Below are 15403 nucleotides of genomic sequence, written 5' to 3' on the forward strand. Positions count from 1 at the left end.
TCATAAGTTAGAGAGATTCTTCGATGAATTTTTCACAACATACATACCATACTTACAGGTGTATGAAACTCTAGAATTTATTTCATTTATGAAAAAAAACGAATGAGCTGTTATTTTAAACTTCATGTTTAGGAAAATCACAAATTTTATAGTTAAATACCACAACTTTTACCACAGTTTTTAATAGATTTGCAAAATTCTAGAGCTTTATACACCTTTAAGTATGGTTTGTATGCTGTGCAAAATTCATCGAAGAATCTCTCTTACTTATGAAGAAAAGTGTACTTATAACAACAAATGCTTCCAGTAGTAAGTGAAAAAAATGATGAAATTTCACATGTAAAAAAATTACTTCGTTATGTTTTCGAACTTCCACTGCTATGAGTGTGAATTCTGAATCCTTCCTGGTCATGCTGACAAAGTTTTATGAATTTATTTGTAAAAGTATAGACAGTGCAAATTAAAATGTCCTGTGGTGCCTCTACTGCTCCAAGTCGGCCCGTTTGACGTCCTACCCGTCTTAAGAGGATGAGTAGCCAAGATTACCTCTCAAAATCGTAAACTACAAGCGTAAAGAAATAGAGGAAGACCTGAGTATCGGTCCAGGCAGATGTCTCGCTCTGGAAGTGTAGAAGAAGGACGAGGAGGAGGCTTACTTGTTGGAGAGGACGAGTACGGTGCGGCCCTGCGGCGTCTCCAGGGCGACGCTGTCCAGCGAGGCGGCGGCCGGCAGTTGTGCGTCCAGCTGCAACCGCACCGAGCCGCGCGTCACGAAGCGCGAGAAGTGGCCCAGCACGTAGAACATGGGCTGCTTGTAGAACTCGTCCGCAGTCGCGTTCACGATCACGGGCGAGTCCACGTTGTTGTTCACCCAGTTGGGCCCGCCCGACGTGTTCAGCGCCAGGTTCCAGTCCAGCCAGCCCGTCGACCAGTGATTTAGCACCTGCACGGTTCACCGGTCGTGTCACAGTAGTAGCACATCTAAAGGTACATTTACATAAGATACGTGTTCCACAACTTGTATGAGCCTCATGTCAATTTGACATGTCGCGATACAACATCTCATACAAAATATATGAAGATAGTTACTGTTCTCGAAAGAACAGATACCACTGATGACCGCGCAGCTTGTCTAGAACAAATGATAATTAGTTAAAACCCTCTGTTGTTGATATACCTCGATGGGGACAGCTGAAAATATGTACCCCGACCGGGACTCGAACCCGGCATCTCCTGCTTACATGGCAGACGCTCTATCAACTTGAGCACCGGGGACACAGATGAATAGTGCGACTCCAGGGACTGCCATGTCAGCAGGAGATCCCGCGTTCGAGTCCCGGTCGAGGCAAATATTTTCAGCTGTCCCCATCGAGGTATATCAACAACACACCTGTCGGCAGTTGTGGGTTTCAACTAATTATCATTTGTTCTAGAGAAGCTGCACGGTCATCAATGGTATTCGTTCTTTCGAGAACAGTTACTATCTTCATATATATAGCTAAAGGCTACCCAGCCATTGGCCTTTGTCTGTGCGAATGCGCACAGATTACCCGAACTCTTGCAAGGAATCGCCAAAGTGTGCGCGAGTAATGAGTAGATGGCCAAATATCTATTAGGTACATTACATATGCAGGATTGTGGACGGTTGGGAATGTGGGTCTCACGGGAAGCGTGCAACGGATAAGTCCCTGCAGTCGCGCTATTCATCTGTGACCTCGGTGGCTCGGATGGATAGAGCGTCTGCCATGTAAGCAGGAGATCCCGGGTTCGAGTCCCGGTCAAGGCACCGATTTACACCTGTCCCCATCGAGGTATATCAACAGCACCTGTCGGCAATTGAGGGTTTCAACTAATTATCATTTTTTCTCATAAAAAAGTTCACCCGACTTTTATGCGCGCCTTCCGGGTATACAAGTGGCTTGCACATTTTGTATATAAACTTTTCGAGATGTGCTAGACAAGTCGCAGAAGTTGGGTAGGAGCAGTACCAGTCTTTCTTGGCTATGTGCCGCCATGTTTGTTTATAAGTGTATTTGATCTTGAGTGTTCTCCGTAATCTATTGTTGTATTCTTTACATTTTGTGGGTTTTCATTCTTCGCTCAAAAGGGCAGGCATCCCAGCACATAAAAATGTTAAGTCTTCCACATAGCTCCGGGAAGCCATCACGAATTCCGAACAGCTCTGCACCACCGAAAGCATAAATACAAATCGCTAGATGTAAATGCACGATCGTACATGTATGACTTGCAAGTAACGCGCTCATACAAGTCGTGATACATGTCCCAGAGACGTGTACATATTTCGCGCATGCTTGTGCCGATACAAATCCCAAATGTGAACGTATCTTAACATATACAGTCGCGACACTCACTACTGTGAAAACTGTTACCGTCTGACAGTTAGAACGACACTAGTGCCCTAGCGGCGAGAAAGCCACTCGTAACATTAATGTTTGTTTTTAATTATTTTTCTACATGATTAACGAAGTAGTTATTATATTTTTGAGTTCTAAAAATTAGTAAACCATCGACAGAAATAATAGTAACTAGTTTCGCATGTGATCGAAATTCGACCATTTGTTTTTATTGAAATAATTCTTTGATTTCTCTTTAACTGTTCAATCTTTTGGAGCGAATCCTTGATGCAGTGCATTGAAAAATAATTTTTTTATGTTAGTGACGGCAAATTAATTTTTCACTTGTAACAACACAACGTGTGTGCCCTTGTATCACGTTAAAGAATCTCAGATGCGAAATGTTTTGCATTAAAAAATCTTCACTGTAAATTCATCAAACCTGTTATTTGCTATAGCGTTCAGTGCACATTTAAATGAATCTTTCAAAGCAATAAAAATTATTATTATCAGTGTCCACATAATTCCTGTTACTTCGTCTGCGCAAAAATGGTGTCTGTCTAGCTTTCTGTGCCTCAGTCCGACTCATTACTGTTCTTCGAAGCTGATGTATAATAAATTATTCAAAACGAAGAAACTGAAAATTTGGAACTTACTTCAAATTTTCTCGTAATGGTGGCAAATGAAAACTAAGTTCTGTTTGCTCTTAGACAAAAGTCAGCGAAAAAAAAAGACGCTTAGCACCCTGCTCTCCCTGCAACCATACTCTCACTCTCTACTCCTTGTCCGAAACTCTCATTGCTAACATCACTTCTTACTTTAGATTCATGACTGGGATACACTCATATGCCACTGACAAATACTGAGATATATCAGGAAGTTATTAAATGTTAAAAAATGCCGGGACTGACACCAGACATGCGCCAGACTCAACTCTACACTCCCTATTAACTCTTCTTCTGGAAAGCAGTCCTTTATACCACTATCCTCTCTACAGGTTAATATCGTGAAGTGTGGAAAACCTCTAAAATCCTCCTCCTACCACCCTGTCCACCTCACCTCAGCGATTAGCGTATTTCCCGACCCATTTCCCCTCCCCCTTCTTACCACAACACCTTCTCTCCATTCAATGTGTGTCCTCAGCAACCTTTCCAACTACTCCAGTCCTGCCTCTAAAAATCCACTTCTGCTCCATCGTTATTGTGCATAAATCCTCTATTCTTATACCTCCGACCTCCTACCATCCCCAATGTCCAGTCTCATTCGCCTTCGACATAGAAGACGTTTCCCAGAGCCGATCCTTCCACTTTTAGTGAGAGTGAAGTGCATCTTTTTTAAGTTTTACATAAGTGTTTTGTATCATGATTTAAATATTTTAAATACACTCTTATAGTTTTCTGTTTTAAATTTTTTATTCATACTTAAATTAAAAACGAAAAACTTAAGTTTGTCAAATGTAAAACCTTTTTGTAATTTTCCCTTTAAAACATTTGTAATTCACTTGTAAGTATCTCATCTTTTGGCTAGTGTTTTTGAGTAAGGGATGGATTGAATGTACAGCTAAAAGTCCATCCTTTGCCTATATGTGACGAGGGGGATGAAATAAGAGTAAGGAAAAAAATAGACGATGACGTATCATGCAGCCATGTCAGACATTTTTGATATCGAAGTAATTATACTCGAATACGTAACGACTGTTATGTTCTTCATATTATGACCTGCACTGAATGAACTACATTTTATTGAATTTTCAGTTCACAATGCTCTTCATATTGGCTGCAAAGCCAAAATCGCGATTGTGTGAAATAACTGAATACTAATAAACATTCAAAGGCAGAAATTACATTCAAAAAGGTCTACATGACTGTGATCCCCAGCGAAGAAAAAATCAATCACTTCTTACCGAGCCATGGATATGAGGATGTTCTTCGTTTCCAGTGGGTAAAGATAAAATGAGTTAAATCGATGAAACATAATAGATTTAACAAAAAGTATAGGGCTAAACAAGTGATACCTAAATATATCCATTTGGTTTCCAAACCAATATCAAAAGCAATGAGATGAGCAATGTTGGTATGTAAACGACTGTTACTTAAAGAACAAATTAATGATAGTTATAAACATAACAATGTTCTTACTGTAAAGTTTTATTCTTCTCAGTTGTGTAGGGTGAAGTGCTTTCACTCCTACAATACGATTATGTGTTGTTGTGAGTGAGTATGTACATTAACCGAGTGAAAAAGGTCAGGTTTACGCATTCTAAGAAAATGTCTAATCTCATTCTCACTGTTGGTATGTCTCAACATAAAACTAGTAAAATAATGCATAGTAACGCTAATTTTCTAAGAAAACAGTGAATTTAATTAACATCAGTTCTACAGAAAAAAGATAAGGGAATTAAATAAACGTCTTAAATTTAATGTAGCAGACAAGTTACAAGGCAATACAATTAAGACATTGACTGCCACGTGGTCGCTGGCAGCCACAGCAGACAGATCTGCTGTGATCGCCAGTGGCCTCATGGTAGTCAGTATATTAAAGATTTGGTTGTAAGTACTAAATTGCTTTGGGTATGGCTAGGTTACGAGTGGAAGAACAAAGTCTGATAACAAGTAATGTTGCTAGAATTATGAAAGAGCAAATATATATGCACAAAAGTAGTTATCATGTAAGTAACAGAGATTGTGGGACCAGTAAAAGCATTAATTAGTGACAGAAAACAAAACAGGCCTTGGATATAAATGCATTGTAATTATTAACAAGGTTGATTATGAGGCTAAAATAACAGAACGTTTTGCTAACCTCAAAATTACTGTACTAAATAAAGATAACATTGCAATTTTCAATGACATACTAAGAAAAAAAGGCAAAGAATTGTAACTTTCTCCTGAACGATAGGGGGGCTAGAGTATGTATAAATATAAATCCTAATGCCCCCAAAACTCAGAGTACAACAAATAATAAATGAAGATAACATTCAAATTATGTCCAATGTTAACTGCATAAGTAACTCTGCGTATAAATTAAGTTAAAAAGTGGATGGACTGCTGGAAGAATACTGCGCGTATGAAAACCGATATAGTGTACATAATTCACAAGATGTCACCCAAGAAATGAAACACCTTAAAGTATGGAAACTGGTATACTAGTATCATTTGATGGAGCTAATATGTATACAAACATATCAGTAGCTGCACCCGTTGTGTTGATATGGGGCGTCCTAATTAAATATAAAACACTGTCACTGACTGAAATTACTCAAATCATTAAGCTGTTAGAGTTGATCACAGACCATAACCATATCGCTTTCGAAGGGGAATTTTAAATACAACAGGATGGTCTGGCCGGGACATTGGCTGACATTTATAAAAATAATGTAGAAGTGCGATTTTTGAAAAATTAAAATAATCAGCCACAAAGTTTGTTTCTATAAAAGATATATCAGTGAGACAGTAGTACTATTTGATAGCTGCCTGAATGAGGTAGGGATCTAAATAGCCCCTATCACAAGGTTCAGTTCAACAAATAAAACTGTAGAAAAAAACACCATTAATTTCCTTGACTTAGCAGCAGATACGTGATCAGAATATTCTGAAAACCAACAATTACTGACTGTATGATTAATAACCAGTCTTGTCATCAGCTAACGACAAAAGGGTTACTTAAACTTTATTGTACATAAACTCATCAATCTTCTACTGAACAGCTAGAAAGAATTTCAAATTCTACAAGATATTGCTTTCAACAATAGGTGTAGACCAAAAATACTCGCAAAATTATATAAAAAGAAAATTAGAGAGAATAATATCTCAATATTATAGATATTACCCTAATTAGAGAAGAATTAAAAATGAAAAAGTATATGTTTGCTACCATTCCATATGTGGGTGTTGTCTCGAACAAAACTGCAAAAGAATTTGACAAAATTAACGTCCAGTTGGGTTTTCAAGCCAACAACAACTTAGGCAAAAGACACATAGTACAAATGAAACCAGCCCTATGAGGAGGCCCGATATTTACAAGATTATGTGAAAAACATGCGACAACTATTACATTGCACAAACAGGGTGCTCTTTTCACGGTAACCTTAAAGAATATATTAGGAAAACAGATATACACTTTAAGATTCAGTAAGCATTTAAAAGAGAATGATCACCAAGTGAAAGAATTGATGTGTCATTACAGATCATGCTTTCGCTACACAAGAGCAAGAAAATGGATAAATTAGAAGAAATGAAAATATATAACTGTCCAATCGACTCCCCAAATGATCTGCTGAATGATCAATTAGTATTGCATACTAAGAAGTTCTTACATAATTACAGGTCAATATTGTTTAAATAATGATGTTATTACGCCAATGATTGTTCTTCTTGGCGTTAGCAGAGTCACACATGTCAAGTCAGTATTTGTGTACCACGCTCTCTACTACAACCACATACACTCTACGACAAAAAAAGCAACGCACCACGAAGGAATTAAGACATCGGTTGACGTGATGTACAGTCGTGGACAAAACGAGCGAGACCCCTCGCCTTTTCGTTATGCTGATCCGCACGGCTTTAAAGTCTGCTACACAGTATAACAGGCAAGGCGACGAAGTGCTACCAACATACTATGCATAGGCGTGAAATTGACAAACTATCTGAGCTAACCATGTGTAAGACTATATTAACACTGATTAGTGTGTTAAACACAACACATAAATATAAGACATAAATGAAAGAAGAAACGCTAATTAGTATGAACTGTACTAATGAAAATGAATTTCAGCTTATCGAGATAACATAACTGTTTTAGTAGGTCTAGGGGACTGATGACCTGAGAAATTTGGTCGCATAGTTCTTAGAGCCAGTTTTTGACCTTTCGCGTAAATTTTTGTTTACGTAAACGGCCGTATCTTTAGATTGCGTTGACGAAGAAGCTAACTTTTTTACACCACCAAGGGACCATATACCGCAGGAAGTGCGGTACATTTCCGCTTATTATGTGTACCCGTACTGGAGGTAAACGGGTTTTAAGGGTTGGGTAGACAGATAGACGGTCAAGAAAGTGAGACTAGTACGGTTCCATTTTTACCGATGTAGTTACTGAAGATGAGGGCCACGTAAATAATTCCCCTACTCTTTATTCTAAATGTTCTATTTGCAGTCGATACATCAGCATCTTAATCGTAGCTACGCTTTCGATCCAAATCACGTTTACAGCAATGCAAATAAAATCCATTTGCCTATACACGTGGTAATTCAAATCCCAGTATTAATGGCACCGCGTTTTAGAAGTGTGAGCATTCCCATTGCTAGCTAGCTTAAGAAACACTTCGGCTAATGAACGTTTTATAGCTGTGGCGAGTCTAACGAAGAATTCGAAACATTGTAGAATACGTTTGCCAGCTATGTCGCCGTTTATTTCCTGGGGTAGTGCAGAATTATCCTACTAAATTTACTTGCTAATAACAATATTTTGTTATTTCGATAAACATCCCGAATGATTGTCACATAAGCGGTGACATAAAGGTAGAAAATTTTTTCTTTTAGTCCAGAAAGCTCTATGCAACAGAAACTGCAGATCATTTTACAATTTCCATTCGAAATTGCCGGCATATTCATGTCTGGGGTAATAATATAGCGCTGTTTGCCTGGGTTGTGCGAAAGGTGTTTGCTGCTGCAAGGGAGGTCTGGTTTGTTTTCGCTTCTAATATCGATGGAGGCAGATAGACTATCAGTAAAGCAATTTTAAGAAATTCTCGCGCACCCAATACGTTTTATTGCTACCTTTATTCCGTACTGGCGCCCTGTGACCTGTGGATGTCAATAAGAAACTCTTGTAGAATTTCATACGTATTACCGCCTACTTTTTCCGTTGCTGTCAATAATTGTATTGACTTAAGTGTGTCAATGAATGATTTTAAACTGAATTTCGTAATGAATCTTCACGCATTGCTAAATTTGCACACTTTCATGGCAGGTCAGCAACGGTAATCCAGTATGACTGGTCTGAACGTAGACACAGACCATTTTGCGGCCGAATGCGCATAATATTTCGCTAATTCGTAACTATCTGGAATACTTTGTCTAACTGAAACAGTTATGCTATCTCTATAAGCTGAAGTTCATTTTTATTAGTACAGTTCATACTAATTAGCGTTTCTTCTTTCAATTATATCTTATATTTACGTGATGTGTTTAACACATTTATCAGCATTAATATAGCCGTACTCACGACTGAAAACAGTCTGACAAAGTTCGAATAGTTTTTCAATTTCACGCCTGTGTATAGTATGTTGGTAGCACTTCGTCGCCTTGCCTGTTAAGCTGTGGAGCAGACTTTAAAGTTGTGCGGATCAGCATAACGAAAAGGCGAGGGGTCTCGCTCGTTTTGTTCAGCACTGTACATGCACAGATAAACAAATGGTTACAATTTCAGAAAAATCGGATGTTATATTCAAGAGGAAGACCTTCACAAACTCAGCATATAAAAAAATTGACAGAAAATGGAAAGAAGTTCTAGACTTGAGTTAAATCAGTGAACGGGTCGAAGACAACTGTCCAGACACACTGTAACTATGATGGCTCTGAAACAGAGAATGACACAGAGAAGGCAGAAATATTAAACGTCTTTTCCAGCACTGTTTCACAGAGGAAGATCACATCGTTCTTCCTCCTTTAAATCTTCGCACGAATGACAAAATTACGGATGTCGAAATGAGTGAACAAAGGATAGCAAAGCACTGAAGTCGCTCAACAGAGGAAAGGCAGCTGGGCCTCTCGGGATACCATTTCTATTCTACAAAGAATATGCGAAAGAACTTGCCTCTCTTGTAGCACCAGTGTACCATACTATCTAAGCAATGATAATGTTTCGAAAAAAAGGGTCATTCCCATTTACATGAAGGGACGTGAAACAAACGCACAAAACAATAGGCCCATATCTCTAACGTCGATTTGTTGTAGAAACTTGGAACGTGTTTTATGTTCGCGTTCTATAACGATTCTGGAGACCGAGAATTTCCTTTGTAGGAACCGACATGGGTTCCGAAAACAACGATTGTGTGAAGCCCAGATCGTTGTCTTCGTGCACGAGACAGAGAAAGCAGTAGATAGAGGCGCCCAGACAGATGCCGTGTTGCTTGACTTCTGGAATGCATACTGATCCGCCTAATGAACAAAATACGAGAGTATGGAATATCAGACCAGCTCTGTGATTGGACTGAGAACACAGCAAGTCATTCTGAACGGTGAGAAGCGTTCAAACATAAAATTAATTTCGGGCCTGCCTCAATGGAGTGTTTCAGGACTATTACTTTTCACAAGCAGAGGCTTTTCGCGGATGATGCTGTTGTACGCAGAGAAGTCACAAAGCTAGAAAATTGTAGAGAAATGCAGGTAGACCTATAGAGGAACGACGCATGGCGCAGGGAGTCCCAACTGAACGACATCTTAAACAGATGTAACGTATTGCGAATACACGGACGGAAAGATCCTTTATCGTGTCATTAGAAAATTGCAGAACAGTCACTGGAAGCAGTTTCTTCTGTAAAATATCTGGGAGTATCTATGCGGATCGATTTGAAGAGGAACAGCCACATAAAATTAATCGCGAAGAAGGCAGATGGCGGACAGCGATTCACTGGAAGAATCCTCTGGAAATATAATCCATCAACAAAGGGAGCAGCTTGCAAAACATTCGTTCGGCCAAAACTTGAATGCTGCTCGTCAGTATGGGGACCGTATCAGACAGGATTGATAGAGGAAATAGAGAAAATTGAAAGGAGAGCAGCATGTTTCGTTTTAGGTTCATTTAGTAAGTGCGAAATTGTCACGGACACGCCCACTCAACTCCAGTCCCAGGCGCTGCAAAAGAAGAGTTCTGCACCACGATGTGGTTTGAGGTGTCATCTGAGCTGCTTAGCATACCCCTAAGATCATGCAAATGTAAGAGAAACAATGTTGTGCTACGGGTAACGTCTTATTGAATTAAAACTGTAGAGGATGGCCCAGTTAAGCATGAAAATACAGGTACCACACCTCACACGGATGTATTAATGAAGGGGCTCATCTCACTAGAAAAGGAAACTAGCAGGCGCTGTTTGATGGCTTACAACCATAAGCCATCAAATAAATGATTTACACACTGCGTCGGGCATGTAAAGAGTTAATAAGTGGACAAAAGATTGCAATTATAAATTATAGCCTTTGCGTTGGTGCATGGACACACAAAAGCATAATGTGATACTGCAGCACAGATATGACCAATGACCGCAAAAATGGTTAGTGATTTGAAGAAGGAACCCAGAAAAGCAAGTACAAACACAAATACACTCACCAAAGTGCGCGATGGGTGCAACCGGCAGGCAGAGAATTTTAAAACTGCACAACTAAAACCTGATGTACATTAATTACCTTCGCATACCCTCAGCTCAGTGACTGCACTAAAGGCTCATGCTTACCACTCTTGGATGGAATGAGTGTGGAAGATGTATGCAGCAGCAACTGAAAATTCTGAGTACCTCGGCACTCTGCTCTGAGTAGGAGACATCCGTCTCTGTAGTACTTTTCAACGACTGAGAACAGATCTACTGTTCAATTTGCCTCTGAAAGTGTACTCACTGATATCTCCCCAAAAACGTAGCTCGTTCATCCAGTGTAGGAATCTTGCCAGCCAACTGCATTAGACACTGAGTATTCTGGCCAATGATAATTTAATAAACTACTTTAACAGATTCGTACTCTTGTCGATTCTGTCATGGTTGTCAATAACAGTGCGGTGCAGGAGGGAAAGCAGAAAATCTGTCTCATTATATGACAGCTTTCCAACAGCCGTCAACCAGAAACTTTCTGCATTAACACACATGGGAAAAAGCACAACCAACTGAAATAATTATTGTGAGTTATTGTGAGAAGGCAACAGCTTTGCCACAGTGGATACACCGGTTCCCGTGAGATCACCGAAGTTACGCGCTGTCTGGCGTGGTCGGCACTTGGATGCGCTGTTGCCATTTTTCGGGGTGCACTCAGCCTCGTGATGCCAATTGAGGAGCTACTGGACCGAATAGTAGCGGCTCCGGTCAAAGAACACCATCATAACGACCGGGAGAGCGGTGTGCTGACCACACGCCCCTCCTGTCCGCATCCTCCACTGAGGATGACACGGCGGTCGGATGGTCCCGGTAGGCCACTCGTGGCCTGAAGACGGAGTGGAGTTATTGTGAGGCAATCAGAGTTCTTCTTACTCGCTTACTCGGATTAAACGAACGTTACTTTGTGGCATGGCTGCAGACATATTACTGGTCTCACGGTCTCAAGTTGTGAGTGCTTCACTTGGCTTTCAGATCTCTATCTCGCCAGAAAGGATTTCTTATAGTGTCCCGCACAATGCTGTTTAATGGGATGTAGCCTGCCCTCCTGCAGCTGCTGTCCAAAGACAAGACACTACAACTTCCCTATTCTTTACCTGCTTTGGGGCTGCCTTCAGCGCCAAATAAGTTTATAGCACTCTGGTCCATTTAAGTTAACCTCCCTGTCATGAATCTCCTAAAGGAAGCTTTAAGGTTCCAGAAAATGACAGCTCTTCATGACCATAAGAAAAGGGAAGGAGGAAATAAATAGCTTTTAAATAATTGGGAGTAGTAAATTCTGTCTGCAGTTTCTGTGCAGCACTAAACAGTTGACTACACTAACTAGTAGGTTGTACATGTTACATTATAAAAGGGGTTGTATGGCAGTTTGGGCGTAAACTGCCAAGTAAAAATTGTCTACTGTTCAAGTTCCGAGAACATATGCTCCTAGAAGAACCAACCAATATATTGCTGCCTACGAAAATCATGAAAAGAGAGATTCGAACCCACACAGACATTACTGACCGTTCTTCTCGCAAATCATATGCAAGTGGAACAGCAAAAGAGTGAAGAGTCACTGTTAGATAAAGTACCCTCCGCCACACACTGTAAGGTGGCTTGTGGAGTATAGATGTAGATATAAATGTGGCTGTATTACGAGTACAGTAAAATGAAATTTAATGGACGTGCATAAGAAGCTCCATACAGGATACCACTAAGTATGGTGAAGAACATTACATGGTACACCATTCTAGACCGCTCCCGCTGCCTCCTCTCACATCCACAACCCGCAACCCCGCGTCAGCAGTTTTAACTACTCGCTGTAAGCACCCATCACGTTTGCTATCAGAGTAAAATGGCACCTGATTCTGGTAGTGATCGTTTTGCTAAGTTTTCCGGAAGAACATGCCCACCCATTATCGGCACAATGTCCCACACTGGAATAAACTGTTTGAGAGAGAGAGGGGGGGAGGGGGGGAGGTTGGGGGGACGGTCGAAGTTTCACGTTACCACACATCACATTCACGAAGACCGGCTGTTATTCGAGTCTGAAACACCAGAACTTGATTATTACTGGCCACAATAATACTTTGACCAAGGTTTAATGCTGTAAGCGCTTTCAAAACACACTATGACATGGAATTACACTGGGTTCTGATATCATTTTAAAGGAGGAGGGCCGTTTTATTATAAACACAGAATGTGACTGATAACGACAAGCACATCTTGGCACTAATAACTGAATCAGGCTAGGTGATTGGCCCTGAAGCTAGTGTTGCTGTGAAAATCTCGGTGGAGGAATGGGACAATGGGACCTCGGCCGGAGTGCAGCCAGAAGCGGGCGAACAGGAAAGACAGCGGGGTGCTAGCCGATGGCTGCGCGCACAAACGGCCTTTCAGGTAGTGTCTGGAGATGCAACAGCGGCACTGATACTGCAAGCGAGTTGTCGCTGACCCGGAGACGCCGATGGTGCCAGCTTTCACGAGCATGCGTCCAGAATGGAATGAGAGGGCAAGCGGCGTACAATGACAGCCGACAAATTTTTTTAGACAATGCACCAGCTACTTTGGAATAAGGCAGGGCATCTCGGACATATTCTGAGTCTTGGTCACCTTTGTGCTCATACAGCAAAGACTACCAAATCCACCGGTTAGTCCCTCAACCGTTAGGGGTAATACCCAATGGGACTCGGGGCAAGTAAGGCTAGCAACCTGCTTCCCTGGTACTTTAAATATGATGCTGGCAACAATCAGAGCAAAATGCCTCGGACCTTTCGAGGTGACGGAGTCCCACCTCTAACTGACAAACCAGGGACTCCTAAGATACGACTTGGCAAACAAATGGTAGTGAGATGGGGAGCTATTAATATCAATGGGGGCTACTCTGGGAAGAAGGTAGAGCTGGCAGAGGCTGCAAGTAAGATGGGGCTGGACGTTTTAGCTGTTAGTGACATTCGGGTAAGGGGTGAGAAAGAAGAGGAAGTGGGAGAATACAAGGTCTACCTGTCAGGAGTCAAAGCAGGAATAGCACAATGGGGTGTAAGGCTTCACATCAGGAAAGAAATGGAACCCATCGTAGTTGCAATAAGGTATGTAAACGAACGACTGATGTGGATAGATTTGACAGAGTCTAGGAAGAAAATTAGGATTGTGTCAGTATATTCGCATTGTGAAGGGACAGATCAAGATAAGATGGATAGTTTTTATGAGGCACTCATTGATGTAGTTGTTAGAGTAAAGGACAAGGACAGTGTTCTGCTCATGGGTGATTTTAACGCCAGTATTGGAAATCGAACAGAAGGGTATGAAAAGGTTATAGGTAAATTTGGAGAGGATATGGAGGCCAACAGGAACGGGAAACAACTCTTGGATTTCTGTGCCAGTATGGGCTTAGTAATCACAAACTCCTTTTTTAAACATAAGAACATTCACCGGTATACGTGGGAAGGCAGGGGAACCAGATCTGTCATTGACTATTTAATAACAGATCAGGAATTCAGGAAGGCTGTGAGGGACACACGTGTATTCAGGGGATTCTTTGATGACACTGATCATTATTTAATCTGCAGTGAAATTGGGAGTGTAAGGCCGAAAGTGCAGGAAGTCAGGTCCATATGTAGGAGGATAAGAGTGTAGAAACTTCAGGATAAGGAAATCAGGCACAAGTATATAACAGCGATCTCAGAAAGGTACCAGTTAGTTGAATGTAGTCAATTACAGCCATTGGAAAAGGAATGGACAAGGTACAGGGACACAGTACTAGAAGTGGCTAAAGAATGTCGTGGAACAGTAGTGTGTAAAAATAGGATGAAGCAAACAGCTTGGTGGAATGACACAGTCAAGGCAGCCTGTAAAAGAAAAAAGAAGGCGTATCAAAAATGGCTACATACTAGAACTCAGGTAAACAGAAAAAGTTATGTTGAAGAAAGAAACAAAGCCAAACAGATAATTGCAGCATCCAAGAAGAAATCTTGGGAAGACTTTGGAAAAAGGTTTGAGACTTTGGGTCAAGCTGCTGCAAAACCATTCTGGAGTGTAATTAGCAGTCTTTGAAAGGGAGGTAAGAAGGAAATGACAAGTATTTTGGACAGGTCAGGAAAACTGCTGGTGAATCCTGTGGATGCCTTGGGCAGATGGAGGGAATATTTTGAAGAGTTGCTCAATGTAGGTGAAAATACAATCAGTAATGTTTCAGATTTTGAGGTAGAATGGGATAGGAATGATGATGGAAATAGGATCACATTTGAGGAAGTGGAGAAAATGGTCAATAGATTGCAATGCAATAAAGCAGCTGGGGTGGATGAAATTAAGTCGGAACTCATCAAATACAGTGGAATGTCAGGTCTTAAATGGCTACACAGGATAATTGAAATAGCCTGGGAGTCGGGACAGGTTCCATCAGACTGGACAAAAGCAGTAATCACACCAATCTTTAAACATGGAAACAGAAAAGATTGTAACAACAACAGAGGTATCTCTTTAATCAGCGTCGTGGGTAAAATCTTCTCAGGTATTGTTGAAAGGAAAGTGCGAGTATTAGTTGAGGACCAATTGGATGAAAATCAGTGTGGGTTTAGGCCTCTTAGAGGTTGTCAGGACCAGATCTTTAGCTTACGGCAAATAATGGAGAAGTGTTATGAGTGGAACAGGGAATTGTATCTATGCTTTATAGATCTAGAAAAGGCATATGACCGGGTTCCTAGGAGGAAGT

General features: G+C 40.8%; 1 protein-coding gene across 1 annotated transcript in view; it reads right to left on the reverse strand.

Annotated features, from left to right (window-relative positions):
• LOC126469952 (lysosomal acid glucosylceramidase-like) overlaps positions 1–15403 on the reverse strand; it is a 167195-nt gene that overhangs the window by 20135 nt on the left and 131657 nt on the right. Inside the window, exon 9 of the mRNA XM_050097405.1 lies at positions 657–943. Coding sequence (XP_049953362.1) covers positions 657–943 — 287 coding nt within the window. The remainder of the gene's footprint in view (positions 1–656; positions 944–15403) is intronic.

This window comes from Schistocerca serialis, chromosome 1 (assembly GCF_023864345.2).
Source record: "Schistocerca serialis cubense isolate TAMUIC-IGC-003099 chromosome 1, iqSchSeri2.2, whole genome shotgun sequence".
NCBI lineage: Eukaryota > Metazoa > Arthropoda > Insecta > Orthoptera > Acrididae > Schistocerca > Schistocerca serialis.